Source organism: Phalacrocorax aristotelis, chromosome 2, assembly GCF_949628215.1.
Source record: "Phalacrocorax aristotelis chromosome 2, bGulAri2.1, whole genome shotgun sequence".
In the NCBI taxonomy this organism is placed as follows: domain Eukaryota; kingdom Metazoa; phylum Chordata; class Aves; order Suliformes; family Phalacrocoracidae; genus Phalacrocorax; species Phalacrocorax aristotelis.
Window position 1 is genome coordinate 125,789,738 of NC_134277.1, and position 21,713 is coordinate 125,811,450.

A 21,713-nucleotide genomic window follows, 5' to 3' on the forward strand; every position below is an offset into this window, starting at 1 on the left:
TAAAGCAGGCCAAACCATGCTGACATATAAAACAATTCTTGGAAAAAAAGCTGCAATTTGATAATGCGCGTATTATGCATTCTATTAAACAAGGCTCTCTCCTTAAGAATTCAAATTTATCGGTATATTTCTGCGATAACCTGAAACCTTTCAGATGCACTCTAGTAAGAGGTAGCTGCCTGGAATAAAAACACTGCCTACAGAATGATGTATGATGGTTTAGTGGATTAGCATGTTAAAAGCATAATCTCTTTTGACACAGCTATTTTTAAGTGGTCTCATAAAAAAAGTATAAAATGCTAATTCTGTTTTCCAATAAACATAACTTTTGATATGCTGAGTCAGAGGTGTTACGCGTAATAATTACAGCAGGAGTACAATGCTGTTTGTATTTGTTTGGAGGAAAAAGCATGAGCACAATTGCATGCAAATAACAAGAAAAAAAAATCACGGAGCAGAATCCAATTAAAGGCAAAGACACCAGAGGGGAACAGTAATTCTGACAGAACAAAACACTTGTTTTCCAAGGTACAAACCACATTAATAGAAAGTCAACTCCAAAGCCATGTAACTTTTACATTCAGGTTTTAAAATACACAATTCCAACACTGGACTAAAATACTGTGTGCCACTAAGTCAGTACCATATCACTTTTCTATGTATTACTTTTCATTCTGAATTCAAACCCACAAAACCAACAAACTCACTAACCTTAGAAAGCACTTTATTGTGCACTATCTGAATGTAGTAGAAGAGCCTTGTGTTTGTACAGCTCCCAGAAATAATCATAGCAGCGTTCTGAATACCGATGCGTGTCTAGGTACCTAACATTTTTAACCTCAGAAAAAAAAGTTACAGATGTATATGGACACAACATCATTTTTTTCACTCTCATCAAGTTCTAATGGTTTTGTTACTGCAAAGATTCTTCTAAATATACATGATGTATTATTTTTGTAACTATATGACACACATGCCCTTACTGAGGGATCCAAGCTATTGCTAAATGAATCTCCCATGACATATAAGTATTATTTACCTGGTTGAAAAATATGATCAGATTAGTATAGTAGTTATTCTTCTTCGCTTTCAAGACAGTTAAGTATTTTTCCAAGATCTTTAGTAAAAGGATTTTTGTCGTTTTCAAACACTCTAACTTCATACGTGGTTACAATAATTGCCCTTTCAAGTCAACAGACTTGTAAAAATCATCCTGAAATGTCCATTTCTGATACTGCAGGAAAAAATGAAAATGTCAGTGAGTGACAGAAGAATCTTATTCCAAATAATTTATTTGTAAAACCCAGAGTAAAGCAGTTCCCTGTTCACACTGTAGAAAGAGACCAGTCCTTCACTGCAGGTCTGCTCCCTCCACATTCAGGACATTGCAGTTTCATCATTAAGCAGCATCCCCTGCTGAGACACACATGACTCTACTGTTCCATGATGTACCCTCAATGACCACCAGTTTCCAAATAATGCTAAAAAAAATACTGGTTTTACCCTGAAAACCCTGAACAGCTCAATTCTTGACAACCTGAAAGAGCACTCCTTTTCATGAGTGCCACCTGAAACAATCTCAAATGCATGCTGCAATAAAAAAAAAAAACAAACAAAAACCCAACAAAAAACAGATGGGGAAACACCACTCGCTACCTGAGAAGCACTTCAACTTTAACATAGACCTCTTATTCTGAGACAGGCTTAAAATGTTAGCATTACAGACTATACTCTGTACATCTACTAATGACCTACCTAGAATTTGATAAATAGAAATGATGATATTTGGAAAGCATGAATATCTTGGAGGTCACAGTGAAGAAGAACTGTCAGCATCCAACTGGATTTTAATAAGCTTTGCCAGGGAAACCTGGGACATGCAATTTTTATTGACTGTTTCTTCAATTTAATTTGTTTTTATTTATAGCTAAGCACTGTTGAAGTGGCCAAGGAAACTCAAATAATCTGGTCAAGATCAGACAGGAAAAAAGTCTCCCTCTTCAATCTACAAATTCTGTAGTTCAGGTCACTTAATAACTTTGCCAGCCACAGCACTGTACTCAGAAATATCAAGAAACAGATTTCCTAAACAACTGATGAATGTAACAAATGAAGGGGAAAAAAGAATAAACTTTTATCCCCACATAAGCAGTTTAGAAACACCCAAAGCAAGAAGATAGGATACTTGCTCTTCAGGCCTGAGCTCCGCCATGCATGGGGGAGATTATACATATTTTTGACTACGTGCTCTCTCAGATGTACCCCCAAACACAAAATCACATCAAGAATTTACAAAGTTGCTAAGTAACTATTCATTTGCAAGAGGGATACAAATACATTATGATCTCCATCCACTAGACCTCTTAACCTTCCCACAAAGGCCTAATTTACAAAAAGTTTGGAAATATATATACACACACACGTATGGATAATTGTCAGAGCACTGCTGGCAGCAAAAATGATTGCAAATTTTTACGCATATTTGGGAAGGAAGAATTAACAAATCAGTTAAGCCCAGTCTTCTCCAAACTACAAGTCTTACTACTACTTCACGTAACAGCTACAGAGCACTTTCAACTTGACAGCAAATTTCTGCCTGCATTTAGGCTTTTTTTGTTACCTACGTAAAACCTTTATGCCAAAACTACCACCAAATATCAAACTATCTCCTTTATGATAAAAGTTGCACGCTTAGCAGAAAGAATTATGTGACTTTCCATCACAGTTTAACAACTAAAACTATGACAGGAATAGGGGAGGTTTAGGGCATCCATGAAATCTTTGAGGGATTGCTCAGAGTTGAGAGACTTTCCATGGCTTGATTCCTGGTGAAAACTGGAACAAACAGCCCAATACTCAAGTACTTATTCAGACAAAACCTCTAGGGAATTCAGTCTGTCTAATGAAGAATTGTGGAGCTCACAGAGATAACTGAATATATTATCAGTTTCGAGGTTGCAACATTACTGTGTGACTGAAATCACAAATTCGTAGGATTTTAATATTTTGAGAGACTGAGGGGCAGTGCTTTAAGTCATCAGAGCCCCTTCCTGACCACACCTCCCTCTTCACTCAAGGATTGAAGAAAGATCCAGTCTCCCTTATGTTCAGTATTATTATTAGGCAAACTACAGAAAAATAGAAAATAATAATACATATTCACCCTCCCCAAACTAAAGCACTTTTCTACTCCAATCAAACGAATGAGTAATCAATGCAGTTAAAAACTGCTTAAATGCAGTTTCCTTTCAGTACAAATATTTAAGCATAATGAAGAGCAGGAAGTTTGTTTTACCTGATGCATAGATAAAAACTGTACTAGAAATCAAAATGTGTTACTCAAGATGGACTTCACTTACTTGTTCTCAAATATTCCTAAATGGTCAAGTTTTCAAAGGTAAAATAGTATTATACTACAGGGGAGACCTCCATACCCATGCTTTTTTCCCCCCAAATTTATTTCACAGTTTATCATTTCTGAAAGTGTAAACTATATTTCTGTTTGCCTTCTATAGCAATTGATGCTGGGACTGTGAGTATTTCTTTGAGAAATAGTGATACCACATACTTGACTGATGCTGCAAGGCTGCAAAGCCTGACATCTCTTCCTCATAGGCTAGTTTCACATTCATCCAGTTTGGGACTATTCCCATCATCCAAATACCACTACAATTAAGCTTCCCATGTTACTCTACACACAGTTTTTATACTTGTAGCATCATCAGCATAAGTTAATTCCACAGTATTCCTCAGCTCAATTTTTGAGTACAGAAATGATCAATATCAACACTTAATGGGACACAAATTCATTTTGAGAGAACAAAAGTTTTAAATAAGTGAAGGAACTGCTGGGTTCAGAAAAGAGTGCATCCACAAGAAAAGGATACAGTTGTGCAGCTAAGACAAAAGCCCTTTAAAATTACAGCTGGGAAAACATTACATTTTACAAGTAATGAGAAATTAAACAAGTTTGATATAAATATTGCATATATACTCTTTAAAGCAATTTCAACACATATTAAAACCAGCCTGAATAATTAGGATAATTAACATATTATGATTCTTGGTAACTTTTTAAGTAACAAATAATGTAACTTTGTTGTTTAGGAATGGAGCTGATTTCATTGTATTGGTATGCTTATAACTGTACTTAAACACCATTTAAAATAGCATGTAGCAACACCATCCTTTGACAGATGCAATAATATTTTTATTACTTTTTCTGAAACTGATTAAAATATAGCCATAAGCTATATGTTTGTGCTGGGTTATAATTAGAAGTGGTTTAGCCTAAACACAATCCCAGTATTCAAAAGAATTAAAGAAAACTGTCAAGTCACAGAGGAAAAAAAAAAATCTACAGATTAAAATTAACTGGCATTTATTGCGATCAGCTATGCCTAAGTTCTCTTCTAAGCTATGTGGTTCACAGTCTCCTAGTGTCCTAGATGAAACAAATTATGTGCGTATTGACCACAGTAACTTCCAGTGAACAAAATAAGCTTGAACAATGTCTATGTTTAGCTTTTAAACAAAGCACAAAATCCTAACCGGATTTTACATTTGTTTTATTTCAGTTTAATGCTCACTCTTCCTAAAGTACTTGTGAGGGGAAGAGCACCAGTAACTGATAACAGGTAACTAACACCATAAATTTATGCCTTCACAGTGTATCTTCTGATGAAAACCTAAGAACAGCTGTAGGCAATTTCCACTTCTGTGTATTTATATTGTATCTATACTTCCATGTGATAAGTACAGTATTATTATTAAGCCTTGCATGTAGGCAGCTGTAGTAAATGCACAATTAGTATAAATGAAAATTCCACACCTGACAGTAAGAGTTTGAAGAAACTTAACATTTACAAACTTGTAAATCTTTTATTACTAACTATACAGGCTTGATTAAAATTTAATAGTAAGCTGCCAGAATCTCTCTTTCTGCCTTTTCCTCAAAAAAGTCTCTTAAAAAAAAATGCTGTATCACAACAGATTCAAAAGACATATTCTCCCTAAACAACCAGATGTTTCCTTAGAATGTGTGTGTATTACATAGAAATGTAACATTCATGATAAATACCTATACCCCACAATAAACAGTTTTATTAGAAGTGACAAGCACTTGGGACAGTAAAATCTGATTTGCATACACAGGGTCCTTCTGCTGTTCAAACATTTAGTGTAATGAGATCTCATTAATCTAGAATCAGATGATTTGCAGGGCTTTTCAGAGAACTCATGCACTAGTAAATCTGATACCCTGTAGTATACAAATACATACTCAGTAAATGAAGAGGGAAGATAAGCTTTCTGATACTGTCCTTGCTTTTTGATTACTTGGCAATTCAGAGTAAATGTGCATAAGACAAAATCAGCCATCTGCATCTTATCTAATGAGAAATACTTCAGATTTGGCAGTCTCCAACATGAAATGTGACCCACAACCATAAAGAAAAGCCTTTAGGGTGAAAGGTAGTGATACACAGCGTCAGGCTACCAGGTAAGTTACCTGCACCATACGTAAGTCTATGTGCAATCTGTATGGTTAAATGTTATGAAATAAAATATTATTTACAACAGTATGGAAGAGATTATTAGTTATCCTAACTTTAGTAAAAAAACAACTTTGACAAATAATTCCCTTTAAACACTTTCTAATCTGCTTTCTGGGGATATTCTCCTTTGAGAGAGGAATTTAGCACATTAAGTGCAAAAGAAGATTATAGCAATTCCGTTTACTGTAACAGACACTTTTTGCATTTTTCCAAGTTCCTTTACATAGTTATTTCTTAATTGCATTTGATGGCAATTCTAGGTTTTGCTTTTCTGATTCCCACCTGACTTCTCAAAGCTGATTTGAGCTATTTTACTTCGGAGTTTTGAGTTACTGTTGTGTGTATTACAGCCACAGTTGTCTACATTCATTTGTTTTATCTATCTCTCTTTTTGGTTTTATACTAGTTCAGCCTTGGTTTTTTTTTCTTCTTTCCTTTCCTTTGAACAAGTAAAATAAAGTTATGCACATCAGGCCACATTCTACTCTCTTCATGCCCCCTTGTAAGTCTACAAAAATCGCCAGGGTTGGGCATGTATGAAATAGCCCATGACTCTGGCCATGCTTTTAATGTATTTGACAAAGTACCTCTACAGCCTGGACAGACAGTGAATTAGGTGAGGGGCAGAAGTTATCATAAAGAAGGCTGTGACAGAAACGGATTTATTCCTTCAACATGAGAATAACTGTATAAGCTTTCCCACTCTTCACTGTCATGCAGTCATCTCAAAACCCCGCTCTGTACGGCGGTTAATTTTAATGCCATGATCCTACAGTAACTGTTTAGAAGACATGTAGGGTCCATTTAAATATTAACAATTTTAATATATCCTATAAGAAGGCCCCAACCTCTGTAACTGCTATTACCTAACTATTTTCAAAAGCATGTTGTATCTTGTCAAAAGATTTAAAACCCCCTCTAATTCTATTCATTTCTGCTAATTCATCCTTCTAAGATGAGACAATAACAGGTGAACACTGATACCAAAGTAGGCAAAAAAATACTTCAACAAGCCAATCTAAGTGAAAGTAAAACTGAACTCAGTAATGGTGACCAGTTCTGTTCAGTATTAGGTTTTCGTAACTTGTGTACAACTAGAATTTTTCACATTTGATGTTCGGTTGACAACTGTTCATTTAAAATGCATTAGTAACTGTAATCTACTCAATTTCAGATAAAGGGTCACTATATTCCTTGAAAAATTAAAAATAAAATATAGGCAGCTGTGTAAGTGATTATACGGAGAGTTTATCAACATTTTATACTCAAGTTACAAGTTCGCAGAATTTAAAAATCAAAATAAATTTAACTAAATTCTAGATGTGATTTTTTTGACTAGTAGGAAAAATACACAACTCTCTTGTTATCTAAATGCTCAGATAAATGCAAAATAAATCCTCTACACTTCAGAAATTTAAACATTTTACATATGATGAATACAAAATGTTACTTTGTTCTAATATTTGAATTATTTTAAATAGTTTTTTAAGGCTACCTAAATGTGTGGTAATTGGTTAAAGATGCTTAACAGTTCAGTGGGTAGATAATGCACATTTCTTTCAAAAGTAATGCAAGCTAAATCCTCACTAGTGGCAAATCTTTGGAGAATATCTCCTGGAGATCAAGACCTCTATCACTTCAGTGGTGGTGGCTGCTAGCTCCTTCTAACTCTATACTGATTTCAGAATGGTCTAATTGCTCTAACATATTTCACATTTTCCAGAAGATCTCCCCTTGGTAAACAGATAAACTTATTCAAGAACCCTCCCAAAAGGTATTTGCTGACAAAAAAAATGGTTTTCAAGAGGTAAGAGGTTGCAGATACAAAATCTAAAAAGCTTATGTTTTAGACTCTGAAATAAAACATCTCTTTTAACAAAATAACCTTGAACAGTTACAAACAGTGGTTTATTTAGAACATGAGCAGTGCCCTCTTTAACCCACTAATTTTAACACACATGCACTACCCTGAAAGGAAGAGACTTAAGGGCACCATTTTGACTGACTAGCTGCAGAGATGGACGACCACTAGAAGTGGCTGTGCTTTGTATGCAGTGCCTTTTGGAATTACACAAACTTTGAGATTTAAATTAAGAAACTTTTAAGAAGTTCTACACTGGGAAACTAATTTTTCAGGATACTTACTAAATCAAAAGTACATACCAAGAGACACACTTGAACTAAACATTCAAGAGAAGCTGAATGCATGTCAATTTAGATTCCTGTATTTGCCCTACTGTTGTAGAATACTGTAGTTATTTGCTTTTAAACATTATTGAATAGGATTGATAAGCATCTAAGAAGGATTTAAATACATTTACAGCTCCTCAGTTTACCTACAAAAAGTAGGGTAACTTTACCAACAACAGCCCATAGTATTTGTTTCCTCAGGTGTTTCGATTTTAGAAAATCTTGAAAAAATCTTACTGAATCATGTATAGAACCAGAGCAACATATAATAGAGAAGATTATCTCAACTCTTAGAAGCAAGGAAGCTCTGAAAGTTACTTCTATTTTTATTAAACACCACATCATCCCTGTAAGAAGAATTAAGTTTTCTACAAAAAGAGAGTGAGTAAATTTGTAAAAAAACAATCCAAAACAACATCTATCTTCTGCTATTATCATCACCATCTGCATTGCACCTCAGAATTAAACCCAGTTTAGAAGAGTATCAAATTCTCTGAGAACACCCTTTCCTCTTCCTCCTCCCTACATCCTGAATTTTGCACTGTGGTTGGATACACTGAATTTACTTTGTAATACATAACCGTAAGTCAAGAAAGATACTCCACAACACGTGCTTTTTTCATGTTGTTATTACCAGTGCCTATACCTATTTTCAGCATTATAATACTAATGATTTAGAAACTCTTAATTAGGTTAAAATGTAGTAACACATTAAGCACTTCATACTGATAGTCACAGCCACAGTATTTGAAGAGTTCTTAAATACTGTTCTCAGTACCATTAACTAGTTTATTCAAGTTAGTTCTGTACATCTACTCCTACCTATTTGCCCCGGTATGTTAAAAACACCAACACATGGTGTACTGCTATTATTTTACAAATTTCTATGCATTTCAGGAAATTGTTACTTCAGTCAAGAAAAAGAAGAGATCAGTGTAAAGAAATATTTGGAAAGGAACTCTGAAGTATGAATTCCTGCTAACTATAAGAGATCTCTCTAAACCATAAAAGACAGTTTTGGAAAAAAATGTTCAATTTCATTCCTTTACACAAACTGATTAATCCTTCTCCCTTAATGAGCCTTTTTTTCTAGCCTAAGAGTAGTTAATGTGATTTAATTTTCACAACTGTGAGTCACTGGAAAACTTTGAGATTTCTTCCAAAATCTCCAACCACAAGACTGTCCTAGTCAACAACTACCATACAACAGCTTCTTTGGTCACACTTGCAGAAAAGGTAGAGATCATTTGCGAACACATGCTCCTCAACAAAGAGGGCTAGCACAATTGATACTCAACTTCCACAAGTTCAAACAAAACATTTGCTGAAATAGCCTCCCTACAAGTTCAGTACTCCATCTTCCCTCTCAAGAACCACATACCTGTATTCAATTTTAAATCTAAAATTTAATACAAAGACTACAAAAACAAGGCATGTGTAAAGGAAACATCATAACTCCTCATAAAGGTATCAAATTGCCATGTTAAGAAGCGATGTTAATTTTTTAAATAGGGTATTTCACTGAAAATTAAAATGCATAGGAGACAATAGGGACAAACAGAGCATTTCACATCATTACAGTTAAACATTTACAAGTTAAAAATTAAGCAAAAAACTGTACCAGCCAGAACCCATGCTAAAATCATGCATGCACACACACATGCACACATATATATATGAAACTAGACCGCAGTTAGGATGATTTTTCTTTTTTTAAACAAAGCCAGAGGCAATTCTTCCAAGTGATGCTATAATTACACAGCTAAGGTGTACTTGTAAAAAGCCCCTAGTTTGGCCAATTAAAACCTGCAGTTATTTTCACCACTTTCAAAACCTTTTGGGACTGTTCAGAAGATTTAAGTATAGAACAACCTCCACAATATTTTTCAACAAACTCAGGTGTCCCCAACAAAACTGACTTTATTCGAAGTAAAAATAATGCATTTCATAACTTTTACAAAATGTCTGTGAAATTGCCCTATGCACGTAGGTCTCCTCCCAGGGAATTCATAGGCAGCAGAACAACACTAGGTTTTAATATTAAACAACCTGAGACTATTTCATTTCTGCAACACCCATTCCAAAAAACGACCTCCAAAACGCAGCGTTTTAATTAACACACCAAGAAAACTCCCCTGAAGACCTGCTACACACAAAAGAATTGCTTTGATCCAAACGAATCTGCACTTTTCCCCCTATTATTCTGCCTTAATTTATCAGACCAGGGCCGATTTGATACCTTTCCATTAAAAAAAAAAAAAACAACGAACCACCCCTCTGCCAGAGGCAGAGGTGCTGCAGAGGTGATGATAACCCCAGGAAAAGAGAAGCTGTCTCTTTAAAATGCCCTGCTATGTCCCTGATCCCACGTGGAACCAACATCAGCAGCACTTTCGCATTAACTTCAATGTGAGGCGAGATGAGGCATCATTATTTCATATAAATAAAACGAGGGGACTGCAGAATACGTTCTTTGTAGGAGACAAACAGGTGAACTGGACGTGCCAGAGAAACCAGCAACCACCCGCAGAAGAAGTGCCCTGCCCCTGAGCCCTCTTTGCCTCCCCTGTGGAGCATTACCTCAACCCCACACCACTCCGAAGAATCCAGTTTAAATAGAGGAGGGAGCCACCAGGAAAACTTGAAATTCAAAGGCAACGAAAATGCACTTTATAAACCGGAAAGGTTTACTCTTTGCCTCACACATCCTAATTAGATCAGGAAAGTGACACTACAAAGGCATTACATTCCGGTCCAAAAAAAAAAAAAAAAAAAAAAAAAAGGCAAAAAAAGACAGAGGAAAAGAAGGGAGCCCCCATCTCCAACCCCCCCCAACCACACAAAAAAGCATTAAAAAAGGAAGTTATATAGCAGCACATATAGCATTTATCTTATCTAGGATCACTCCACATTACCCCCAAGTTATGCACTTTCTGCACTATCGTCTCCCCCTACCTCTCTCTCCTGAAAGGGATTTTCACGTTTTCTCATTGTCGGTGGCGAGTTATAAGAGGCTTTTGCCTTTCCAAAGAATTCATCAACAAAAAAAATTAATAAATATTAACTCCTTGCTCCCTGAAACCTTAAAACGGTCTCGGGAAGACACGGGTTTTATTCTGTTACCTTGAGGAAGAAAAGGGGGAGCAGCCCCGATTTTTAGGTATTTTTTGGCAATTTTTTCCGATTTTTATTTTGTTATATGCCTCAGTTCTCCCTCCATTTTGGTTGTTTATGATACTGACAACAAGCTGTCCCTGCTCTCTCTCTCTCTCTCTCCGGATCTCTCCTGCTTTCAGTTAGCAAACCCCCCTCCCCAATGCAACGCGGCTCAGCACTTACTTGGGTTCACACTTTTCTCTAAACACACACCGATGGGGAAGGGAAAAGCTTCTGGGCCACTCGGAGGGGGAGAGCAGGCAAATTCGTTTCTTTATTACGAAAAAAAAAACTTTTGTCCAAAAAACGACGGGAAAGGGGGGTCGAGTGCCCCAAAGTCCCTCTGGATCCCCCCAAAGACGCAGCCGCCAGGTCCGGGGGACACCCCACGGGTAGCCGGGTCCACGGGGGAAATTTCTGTGCGAAATTCGGCCGGTTTGAAGCGGGGGGCGAATTTATATTAATTTTTTCCCTCATTTTTCGGCACCGCGGTCTCTAATGTCTTCCGCTCCCTCTCGCCGCTCTCGCCGCTGTCACTGCATTCACAGCACAGGCTCCGGAGAGGCGAGGAGGGGAGGGGGCGGCCGCGCAGCTCCTGCTCCGGCCCCGGCCCCGGCTCCTGCCCCTGCCCCGCCGCGGCCCCGGCCCCGGCCCGCCGCGGGGGTCGGCGGCGGGCACCCCGCGCCCTCCTGCCGTCCCCCGGGCAGACCGCTGCCTCGCCCGCTCGCTCCGCGAACCAACATAGCGCCGCGGGGAGGGAGGGAGGGGAGGAGTGGAGGAAACTCCTGAGAGAGAGGGTTTTTTTTTTTTTTCTCTCTCTGAAAAATCATCTCTTTCTCCCCGCGAGGGAGGGGAAGGGGGGGCACCGCTCGCCTCGCCTCCCCTCCCCTGCTTTTCCCCTCCGGGGGGGGTCCGACGCGAGGCGGCGGGGGGCTGCGGGAGATGGGGGAGAGGGATGGAAGGGAGGGATGGTTAACACAAACTTTTCCTCACTGCTCCTCTCTTCTCTCCCCCCTCCTCCTCCTCCTCCCCCTTCATAATTTAAATAACCCTGATATTTCCCTGCTAAACCCCGGCGCCTGCCCCCCAAACCCGCAGCAGACTCACCGCGGGAGCCTCAGCATCCCCTCTGCGCCCCGTTTCCACCCTTTACAGTGTTCTCCGATTTTTCTGTAATTTTTTCCCCATATTTCGGGCTGGACGCGGCGGGCCTGGAAATTGTTTGCTTTCCCGTCTTTCCAGCAGCCATTGTAGTGTATGCGCTGCGGTGCAGCCCAGCCTGCCGCACACGCCGCGCCCACACCGCCCGCCGCCCACACGCACCGCGGGTTGGACGCCTCCCCCCGTCAGTCAGGGCCGCGGCCGCGCCCCGCCGCCGGCGCCTGCGGCCCGCGCCGCCCGCCCCGTTGGTGGAAGGAGGCGCCGCTCAAAGCCGGGGCGGGCCCGCCGCCGCCGCCATTGGCGGCCGGGCCGTGTCACTCAGCGCCGCCGGGGCGTGGGCGGCGGCGGCGCTGGGCCGGGGGGAGCCGCGAGGCCGGGAGCGGGGTAGGCTGCGCCCGTACTTAAGCGGGCTGCCCGAGCCGCTGACGTCTTTCGAATTGGAGACGGGCTGCCCCCTCCCGCCCCGGGCTCCCGCGGACACGGCCGCCGGGGACGGAGGTGAGTGCCGCCGCTACCGCCGGCGACCCGCGCTGCCCGCCCGTCCGTACCTCCGCCTGCCCGCCGCGCCGGCGGCCGGGCGCCACTTCCCCTTCCTTCTCCGTCGCCGGAGGGAAAGCAAGGCTCACTCGTCTTTCGCCGCCCGCGGGCTGGGGGAGCCCTGCCTGGCCGGGAGACGGCGCGGGGGGCCCGGCGGCTGCGGCGGAGCTGCGGCGCGGCGGGGCCCGGGCACCGCTCTCTGGCGGCAGGTGGTGCTGAGGGAAGGCTGCGCGCGCGCGCCGGCCGGCGGCCGTTGGGCACCGGTGGCGGCCGTTGGGGTGGGGACCGCAGCCCGCGCGAGGTGGAGAGGAGAGGAGAGGAGAAGGGGACGCCGGGTTCCTCCGGTTCCCCCCCCGCCGCTGCTGGTGGGAGGAGGCAGGGGCTGGGTGGTGGGTGCCGGCGTTCCCCCGGCCGCCCCCCGCCCCGCCGCGGCGGCCTGCCCGCCCCCTCCGCACCTGGCTTGACCCCCAGCCCCTTCTGGGGGCTGAGGCGGGCGAAGCGGCCCCGGGCGTCCGGACCTGCCGGCTGCCTCCCTCCCCCCCGCCACTTGTCCTGCCGTAATAGCGATAAAAACAGTGAGATTTTTATACGGCCTTCGCTTCAGGGTTGAAGGTTTAATAAGTTGGTCTGTATTGTAGCGTAAGTGCAATGTTGTACGTATGCATGCATTTTAAAAAAGCCAAGTGCTTTTCGGTGGGTGGGAGCCCACGAAAAAATATCCTGATGGTTTATGAACTGAAAAAGCCCTAGGGTTAAAGAGTGCTAGCAACAAACATATTTCTCTGTGGTGCAGTTTACAACTGTTAATGTGTTAAAGCATAGTTAAGAACCGTGGAATAGACAAACCTTTGGTTGTGGTCGGGCTCAGACCTGTAATCTGAAAGCAGGAAGGGAAGCCTGTGTGAGTGCAAAAACGGGGTGGGGGGAAGATCTCTTCCTGCTCGACTGCTCATTCAATCATGCAGCAGCATTTCGGCGTGACCTGCCTGCCCTTCCAGCTGATAACGTTTCAACTCCTGTAGTACTTCGGAGAGGAGCAGGCGCTGGAGTTGTCAGACCTTTTTGGTAGTACTAAGTATACTTAAGCGTTTGCCTACTCTGAACTAAGCAGCTTCATGAGAGCCTGAACTGCTTCTTCATTAAACAGGTATTTAATGTATTGTGTGCGTTGTTCCTTAAACTGGGCATGGCTGCAGACTCTGGTAGTGTAATCAAACTGAAAATGCTCATTGCAGTTTGTATAATGAGCACAGATCATGATCCATCCTATAACTCATGAATACTCTTTCAGAGAGTAAGGCTAAAGTCAATCTAATACTGCACACCTTGAGGCATGTCTGCTTCGGTGGCACTTGCACCTCTAATATTGATGAAACAGAGTTGTCACACAGGCACAAGAAAACCTCTAAAAATGTTATGCCTGACTTAAATGAGGCATTGTGATGTGCTATTTTTGTTTTCTTCTACTTCTTCACACACACACACACACACCCCCGAAGTCTGGGTGATGCTGTTGTTTTACATGCTTATGTTTCCATTTGGGTTCTAAGTGCCTGATCAAAAAATCCTCCTGCACCCACAAAAAAAGCAAACATTTGCCTAGCTTGTACAGTTAACTTAAACACTGGATAGTTCTCAAAGGAAAGTGGAAGGGTTTCCTGATGCTTTTCTTTAAAAGGCCTATTTGCAGAAAATGATCATGTGGAATGCAAAAAATACTCTAAGCACCAGGAGAGTATACTTACGCAGGATGTAAAATCTAAGGCTTATTCACCTGATATAGCTTACTCTTATGCAAAGAAGAACCTTCATCTAAAACATTGTTTTCTGTCAGTGAGCTACTAAGAGCAGATTTTTGTTTGCTGATATCAAGCAAAACTGGCTTTTTACTGCAGACTTGCACTTATTGATCTCTTAACATGAACTGAAACAGGTTTAAGTTTAGAATTAGCGGCAATGTCTTTTGGGGGGGGGAAAAACCCAAACCCAACAACCACCAAGAAGATCAAGCATGGATGTTCTTCCACAGTTTCCTTAATCAGCGGTACTTAAATTTGCCGCAAAGAGCGCTGTCTTCCTCAGTCCTGTGTTTCTGTTCGCATTGGCTCAGTCATCTGGTCAACATTAATTTATTTTTGGTTAGGTTTAGTATTTGGAACAAATACCTGCATGGCTGTATGTGTGCCAGAGGCAATGTATGGGAAGTAGTGAAGAGAATCAGGGTCTGCTGTTCATCTTGACATCATCATCTTGGATCAGCGAAGGTTCTTGGTGGTGAGCTCTGTGTCTCTCAAGCTTACAGTTCCTAGTGTCAGTGTCAAACTATAAACTGGTGGAAAATGTGGTTCAAGCTGTCATGCACAGGGTAAGTGGATCTGGTCCTTCTTGCAGTGAAACCATTTCTTTTTCTTTTAAGTATCTGATACAGCAACACAGGAGATGGTTGGGCACTGGTTACACCTGGGAAAGCTCAGTGACAATACAGATTCAATCCAGCTAAGGAGTAGGCACAAATCTGGAAAAGCTTACTTGCACATTACTCCCCCGTACTATTAATTGAAGTGTCTACAGTGTGTTGGCTGTGAACAGCTTCTGTGGAGCTGTTTCTCCTAGACAGTTACTTCCTCAATGATATGGCAGGTTGGTATGAGAGCCACCACAGCAGCTTCATCCTCTGCAGGAATTTGTCAGGGAGTAAGCAGTCTTGGCGACAGGCTAATCGTGCCCGAGTTGTAGTGCTGTTAGTGCTTTTTGTGGTGATGCTTTTGTTTTAAAGACAACCAAACTCTGTGTGTTACTGGAAGGCCTTTATTCATGCTGCAGTTCAGACTTAATTCTGAGATGCTATTAAAAGTAGATACTTAACCTGTTTCTTTTCTGTTTCTAGCCACGGTATGAGTGTCTGTCTACAATGTCCAGGCATGCCCAGCAGCTTAGAGACCATGATATAAATCCATGTGTAGCGGTAAGATGATAAAATTGGGGTTTCTGTTTGTATGTTTCAATGTTAAATAATGTGATTTCTAGAGGATTTTTGTATGCATAGCACTCTTGCGTTGGTATTCGCATAAAAAAAAATTCTTAAAGTCTGAAGATGGAAAAAGCTGAAAATCATCTGTTATAGTAACTATGAAATAACAACCAGGAGTTCCACATAAATAGGAGTAATAGAACTGATAGCAATCTTTTCAATTTTCTGTCCTTAAAACCAGAGCCTGAAAACCTGGTTAGACAAGCTTGGTTGACTTTTAAGTGTCTTTGTGGGTTATACCAAGCACCTCTGTAAACAACTATTCTGTGGACTCTATCCTCACTATTCAAAGAGTACTAATGTCTGTTATCTCTAAATGAAGCCATTGCTTGGAATTACTAATTATCCTTTGTGGTAGATGCTCCTCTACTCTCTTTGATAGTATTCTTTTGTCTGAGAAGCTGGCTCCTCTCTTCATAGATATTCTGAGACTTACTAGAATTTCTAGACACTGAGTACAGTAACTTCCCTCAGCTCTGAAGTATGTTTTCCCTATTAAAGGAAACAGATGCCTCTAGAAGATGTATGGATGACAACAACTATAACAAGGATATGTGTACTACTTATTTTTTGAAGTACAAAAGCTGCAGAAAATTCTGGGTAAGTGCAGTAAATGTTTCTAAATTTTACTCCATGCTTTGCATTAAGTACACTATTTCTGACATGCTGCTTTCTGAACTCGTCAGACCTAGTACTGACTGCTACTGTTTTTACGGTGACTTACAGGCCTAGGTAGTCACAGTATGTGTTGCTGGAAGACTTAAGCAGATGCATATCAAACTACTTCACTTGGCTCCCCTAAGTTTACCCTCTTAGATTGTGAGTCAGTGTTCTTGTGGTACCTGATATGTTTCCCTCTGAATTTGAGCCAGATATTTCTAGTAATAAGTTCTGGTTTAAATGGATATAATGAAAAAATTCTGAGGTAAGATGAGTTCATCTGGTTTCCCATTGGTTTGGGTCATGTTTACTTCAACCTAAGATGAAGCTTTAAGAAGAGTTCATTCTTATTTGGTGGAGTCTTTTTTGTGTCTCTTGCAGTAGAACAGGGTCATGAGGAACTATATGCAGTTAAACTGTGTTCTACTATTTTCCTCCCTTATGCCATAGTAGTAAAGAGTCTTTTAGCTTAGCCTATAAATAATTGTGCAAACTACAAAAAACTACAGACAATTGCATGTTAGTCTTACATTTTGAAATAGGAATACTGTAATTCCACTGTCTTTGGAAGCAGCAAGGTAAACTGTCAGATATCTTTGATTAAATACTAGTACGTTTAGTTATCAACTAATTGGACTTGGAGCATCCAGCTCTTGATATATCGAGAGTACTTCTGTTAAAGAATCTGATTCATATGGAGCCCAGAGGCAGAGGCTTCTGAGAAATCTCTATTCTCATGGTCACTTTCTTCTATTTTCAGCATGACATCATGATGCAAAGGAGAAGAAATGGTGTGAAACCGGAGATGCCCTCAGCAGAAGAGAGAAAGAAAATGTTGGAATCAATGGGGAAGCCCTACTGACCAGATGCTTGCATTGATTGACGGTTTTTACTGTATATATGAAGATTTACTAGCAGCAAGTTGCCCTTTTATGAACTGGACTTTACAGTTGTCATATCTTGGATTAAAATAAGCTTTTAAATTTTGAAATGTGTGAGCTTTCTAGGATAGAACTTCTTGGCTTTATTTGTATTCCCCATCATGGGAACATGGGCTCTCACTGGAAGATACAGGTATCAACAGAGCTTATGTCTAGACACTTTGGAAGTAGAAAGTAACTTGCTGTGAAATGCTAAATATAAAATTAATGGGACTCACAGAAAGTATGTTTGAAAGGAGGGGGCTGGTGAGTGTTGCAGTGTAGTTGTAAGGATGGAGCAGGTTGAGCGACTGGTATATGCAGCATGTTTCTTGTGTCCAGCTATTCAGCCTAATATTCTGGATTTATTATGTGCAGTCCTATAACTATTTTCATGTGAGTTGCATTCTGTGTCCCTTCTTTAAATAAGACTGCTGATGAACTAAAATCCCAAATCCAACAAGCTTGTCATTAGGTCTGCCACTGCGCTCATCAGTGAAGCAGAAGTGTGCAATAAATCAGATCTGCAAGCTTTGCTTGTTACAAGGTTAGAGAGGTTGATGAAGATAAAACTGGACTCCCCAGGTCTGAACGGAATAGTATCCTCTGTGGATAGTAAATAGATACTTTGCTGGCAGGGAGGCAGGAGGACTTGTAGACATGTAAACATATACTCTGAGTGACATGGCAGGTTTAACTATAGTACATCTGTCTAAGACTCTCTGGACAGCTGAAGCCCTGGGTTTGGAAATGCTTACTCATACAAGACCACAAAGCTCAATTTGAACAGGTACTTTAATCCTAAGTAAGATTGATCCCTTAACCAAACTGAACAACTGGTAAGTGTAAATGGGTTGCTGTCTAGTGGAAACACTGTTTTCTTACCTCTAGTACCTTCAGGTGTCCTGACTTAAAAGCTCACACCCTGTGGTAAAACAGAAAAACCACTGTCATGATCTCAAGTTCCATGTGAAATCCTTTAGGACTTACTGCAATCAAGTTGGCACAACTCTGGCTGACCTCATGGAGGATGGTGTAGAAGTGTTGTCTCTATTTAGACTGCTTTGGAAAGACTTCATGGCTTCCTGTTTCTCCTTCTGTCTGGCTTGTCTTGTTTCTTTCCACTGGAGGCCTATTTCTATGCTTAGTGAGATTTTTATGCTGTTTCCACCTTTCCCCTTGTTATTTGACCTGACTAGTAACTAATGGAGGTCTGCTTTTCCTCCTCCTCTTCTTTTTGCCTGTCCTCCTCATAATCTGAGTTTTGAAATGGATTGATCACACAGTTTCTGTTACTGGAATGAGTGTGTAACTCTGCCTTTTGAGTATGCAGTTCTCTGAGCATAGCTGTGCAGCTTTCAAGCCATGTCACAAGTTCTCTAGTCACTCCCTGGCAAGGGAAGTAGACTTTTTTCAATCAAGATCATCAGATTGTTTATTTTAAATCACTTTCTCTGCACTTGAAATTCAAACTCTGCTGATGTTTTCCTTTTTTTTTTTTTTTGTGGAACAGAGGAGAAACTTTCATTATAGATTCCAAGGCTTTTTCTTGCCCACCACCTCCTTGCCACCTTCTTCCAATACCCTCCTACATACCAGACTTTGCTTCCTCCCCCATTTGGCACCAATTCTTTTTTACTGACTTGAGTGTTTTGGTCTGTTCTCATTCCAACTTTTTTTTTCTAGTAACTTTGTTCTGTCTCTGACCTAATAAAGTCCTGCAATGTCTTTCTAATACAGTTCTTCTTGAAGATCTTGTGTTCTCTCTTCTCCCTGTCTTAGAGGAGAACTCCTTGCTTTCATTAGTCAAACTTAGCCATAATACTTCCTCATTGGCCATGCCTCTATCTGATCTTATTCATCTCCAGGTTTTGGGGGAGCTGATTGTCCCCTTTTCCTTAGGGCTGTGTCTCTTTGGACTCTCCTGGTTTTGCTGCCTTGCCTGCCTAAGGGCACCTTCTCTCCACTTGGCACAGGTTTGTCATTTGGCACCCCTGCTGTATCTTTGGGCATGTTCTTTGCTCCTGTGGCTTTGGCTACTGTTCTGGTGCTTGCTGTTTTCCTGTTGCTGTGCTCTTATGTCCTGGGCTCACATTAAAATCTGCTGTATGTTTTTGTTCTATGTAAGAAAAACTGTATCTCCTCCTGATGTGGTTATGCTGATTCTTCCTTGCCTAAGCTCATGTTCCTTAAAGTCTTTATAATTTATCCTAGGTTTTCCTTTCAAGTTTTCTTTGAGTGTAGAAATGCCCTTTCTGCTAGGTTAATTGTTGCATTTACAATGTTTTTCCTGCCAGTATTTACTTGGAAAGTTTCCACTGGTTTTGTTTTCTCTTAAAGGATGATTGACTTATCTTTAGACTTGAATAGATACCCTGTACTGCTCTGCAGAGTGTTTGTAAAGAACTAGTACTAGACTTCAGAAAGTCAGAAAATATGCATTCCCTGTTTTCAAGTATCAAACAATGCAAGAATTTGGGATCACAGGACAGGCTAAGGCACATGTAATGCAAGGCAGTAGTCTAATATTAGACTTCCTGATCATCACTGGACACACATGGTAAGCTACCCGTGGGTGTTACAACAAAATTGAGTTTAGTGAAGAACTGAGGGCAATTTAAGCAGTGACCTTCTGGATTTAATTCAGGTAATCTGTTGTAGGGAATGCCGTTTATTCCTTTATTTCCATTGCATATGCCTTAGATACTCTTAAAGAACACAACTTTATGAAAAACGTTGGAAAGCAAGAAGTTTTCTTCCTCATGTCATAATGGCTCTCAAGAGTAATCCATTGGTGAGGTCTGAGTTTTCATTGTTGTTTTCCCCCTCACTGGAGGTTGCTCTTCTTGCTTTCACTTCTGAAGCTCAAGAGTGGTAAGTTGATAGCTAAAACACAGGCTTTTGTGTTGAATGGTTGAGGTTTTTCTCTTAATTATTGTAGTGTGATTAACTGTCTTTGGTTGTGAGCCAAAGATAACGGTCTCTTCCTCATACCTGAGAGTTTATATTCCACACTTCACTGAAACGCTGAGGTGAGCTGTAGCCTGCCAGTCTTCCTGGGCAGAAATAAACTGGGCTGAATTCTTAGTTTTGCCAAGGCATGCTTTTGTGTACTAACCCAGAAAACATAACACAATGGACCAACATAATTAATTCAGAAGCAGGGAAAAGATCTGTGGGGTTTTTGTTAAGTAGGTGTAATTCTTTGTTACCCAGTGAATCGGGACCAAATCTGGATAGTGGTGTTAATGTTTCATTATTTTTTTGACAGCTGGATGGTGCTGTTGCACAACAGACTGTATGAAAACAGAATCACTCCACCCACTACTGGCTCTTTCAAGCTTTTTTTTAAAGCTTCTTCCCACAGAGAGAGCAGAATTCATTCAGGAGAAAGGGAAGATTGGTGCTGTCTCTACACTATAAACAGAAGAGGAGAACAAGAGTCTAAATCACTGCTGGAAAACAGGAGGTTTCTGTGCAGCCTGAGAAGCTTTGGAATATGGTCCTTGAAAGAAGAGTATTTTTCACTGTGGTCATTTGATCACAGCTGAGCACTGAGCAGCAGCTATGGGCTCGCTGCCGGTCCCAGGTAAATGTCCAGTCTCCCATCTGTACAGTTTCCCATCTTACCTTTCCCGTTACCCTACAGTGCAGGCCTTTGTTTGGCTCTGGAACTTACCTGCTGCCACAATTGGGATGAATCTGTGATCCTGAAAGTGTTAGAAGAAAGTAATCTAATTCTAGCATCGTGAAACTTCATTAGGTTAAGAGCTGAAGCTTTGAAAGGCAGGAGGTTGCATGTGCTGCAGCTCTGAGTCTCTTTCATGGTCTTCCTCTAATAAAACTTTTGTACTTGTGTGAGCAAGGACACATGTGTAGGGGAGGTTTCCGTAGGACTTCTGCAGAACAGATAGGATAAATTGAGAATATACAATGTTATTCTGCTGTAATGCCTTTGGAGGCATCTTTAAAGTCGGTCTTCCATAACAGCTATGAAAAAAAGTAATGTGTGAAAAAAAGCTGGGGGAAAAATGGTACCATATTGCAGGCTTTTATTTTTCTTGCAAGAATTTGAGGCAACTGGAAGAAATAGTTCTGCAAGTATTAAAGTGGTAAAAAGTAAAACAAGCATACTATTTCAGAATTTTTATTTTTGTTGCAGCCTGTTTGATAGAAAAATGAGGCAAGTACGGCATTTATACTGACTAAATGCAGTGGGTCTTTAAAATAAAACCGTGTTTTTTACACATATGCATGTAGTAATTAAGACTAATCATATTTTGAACAGGTAATTTCTCTACATGCTTTAGGCTTCTGTCTTGATGCCTCCTATCTCAAAATCCTTTTCTGAGGGTTTTCAGTTTTAAGGCCTTCAACATATGATCCTCCAATCGCATGATTACTTCCTTTTTGACAACTGAGCTGCTAACTGAATGCAGCCAACTTGAAATTCCTTTGCAGCTTGCCTGGATCTCCCTTCAGCATCCGTTTCAGCAAGATCAT

General features: G+C 40.8%; 2 protein-coding genes across 6 annotated transcripts in view; one reads left to right on the forward strand and one right to left on the reverse strand.

Annotated features, from left to right (window-relative positions):
* The window catches only part of PLAG1 (PLAG1 zinc finger), a 54,760-nt gene extending 42,544 nt beyond the window's left edge, over window positions 1–12,216 (reverse strand). For 2 of the 5 annotated variants that reach the window (XM_075085051.1, XM_075085053.1), the window contains exons 1-2: window positions 12,009–12,209; window positions 11,085–11,173 (exon numbers count right to left, since the gene is read on the reverse strand). The gene's annotated coding sequence lies outside the window, so the exon portion shown is untranslated. Of the gene's footprint in view, window positions 1–11,084; window positions 11,174–12,008 lie in introns of all 5 variants that reach the window. The other 3 variants (XM_075085054.1, XM_075085050.1, XM_075085049.1) reach the window with 2 other exon arrangements.
* A 172-nt stretch (window positions 12,217–12,388) lies between these two features.
* On the forward strand, window positions 12,389–17,281 carry CHCHD7 (coiled-coil-helix-coiled-coil-helix domain containing 7). Its single transcript, XM_075085061.1, has 4 exons — window positions 12,389–12,560; window positions 15,487–15,564; window positions 16,132–16,230; window positions 17,051–17,281. The coding sequence occupies exons 2-4, from the start codon at window positions 15,511–15,513 to the stop codon at window positions 17,150–17,152; spliced, it is 255 nt and encodes an 84-aa protein (XP_074941162.1). The 5' UTR covers window positions 12,389–12,560; window positions 15,487–15,510; the 3' UTR covers window positions 17,153–17,281.
* The last annotated feature ends 4,432 nt before the right edge of the window (window positions 17,282–21,713 follow it).

Bases quoted from the DNA above. Each gene is read 5' to 3' on its own strand.
- CHCHD7 (XM_075085061.1), top strand. From the start codon at position 15,511: ATGTCCAGGCATGCCCAGCAGCTTAGAGACCATGATATAAATCCATGT. The intron at 15,565-16,131 runs GTAAGATGATAA...TCCCTATTAAAG, and splicing joins ATATAAATCCATGTGTAGCG to GAAACAGATGCCTCTAGAAG. The intron at 16,231-17,050 runs GTAAGTGCAGTA...TTCTATTTTCAG, and splicing joins AAAGCTGCAGAAAATTCTGG to CATGACATCATGATGCAAAG.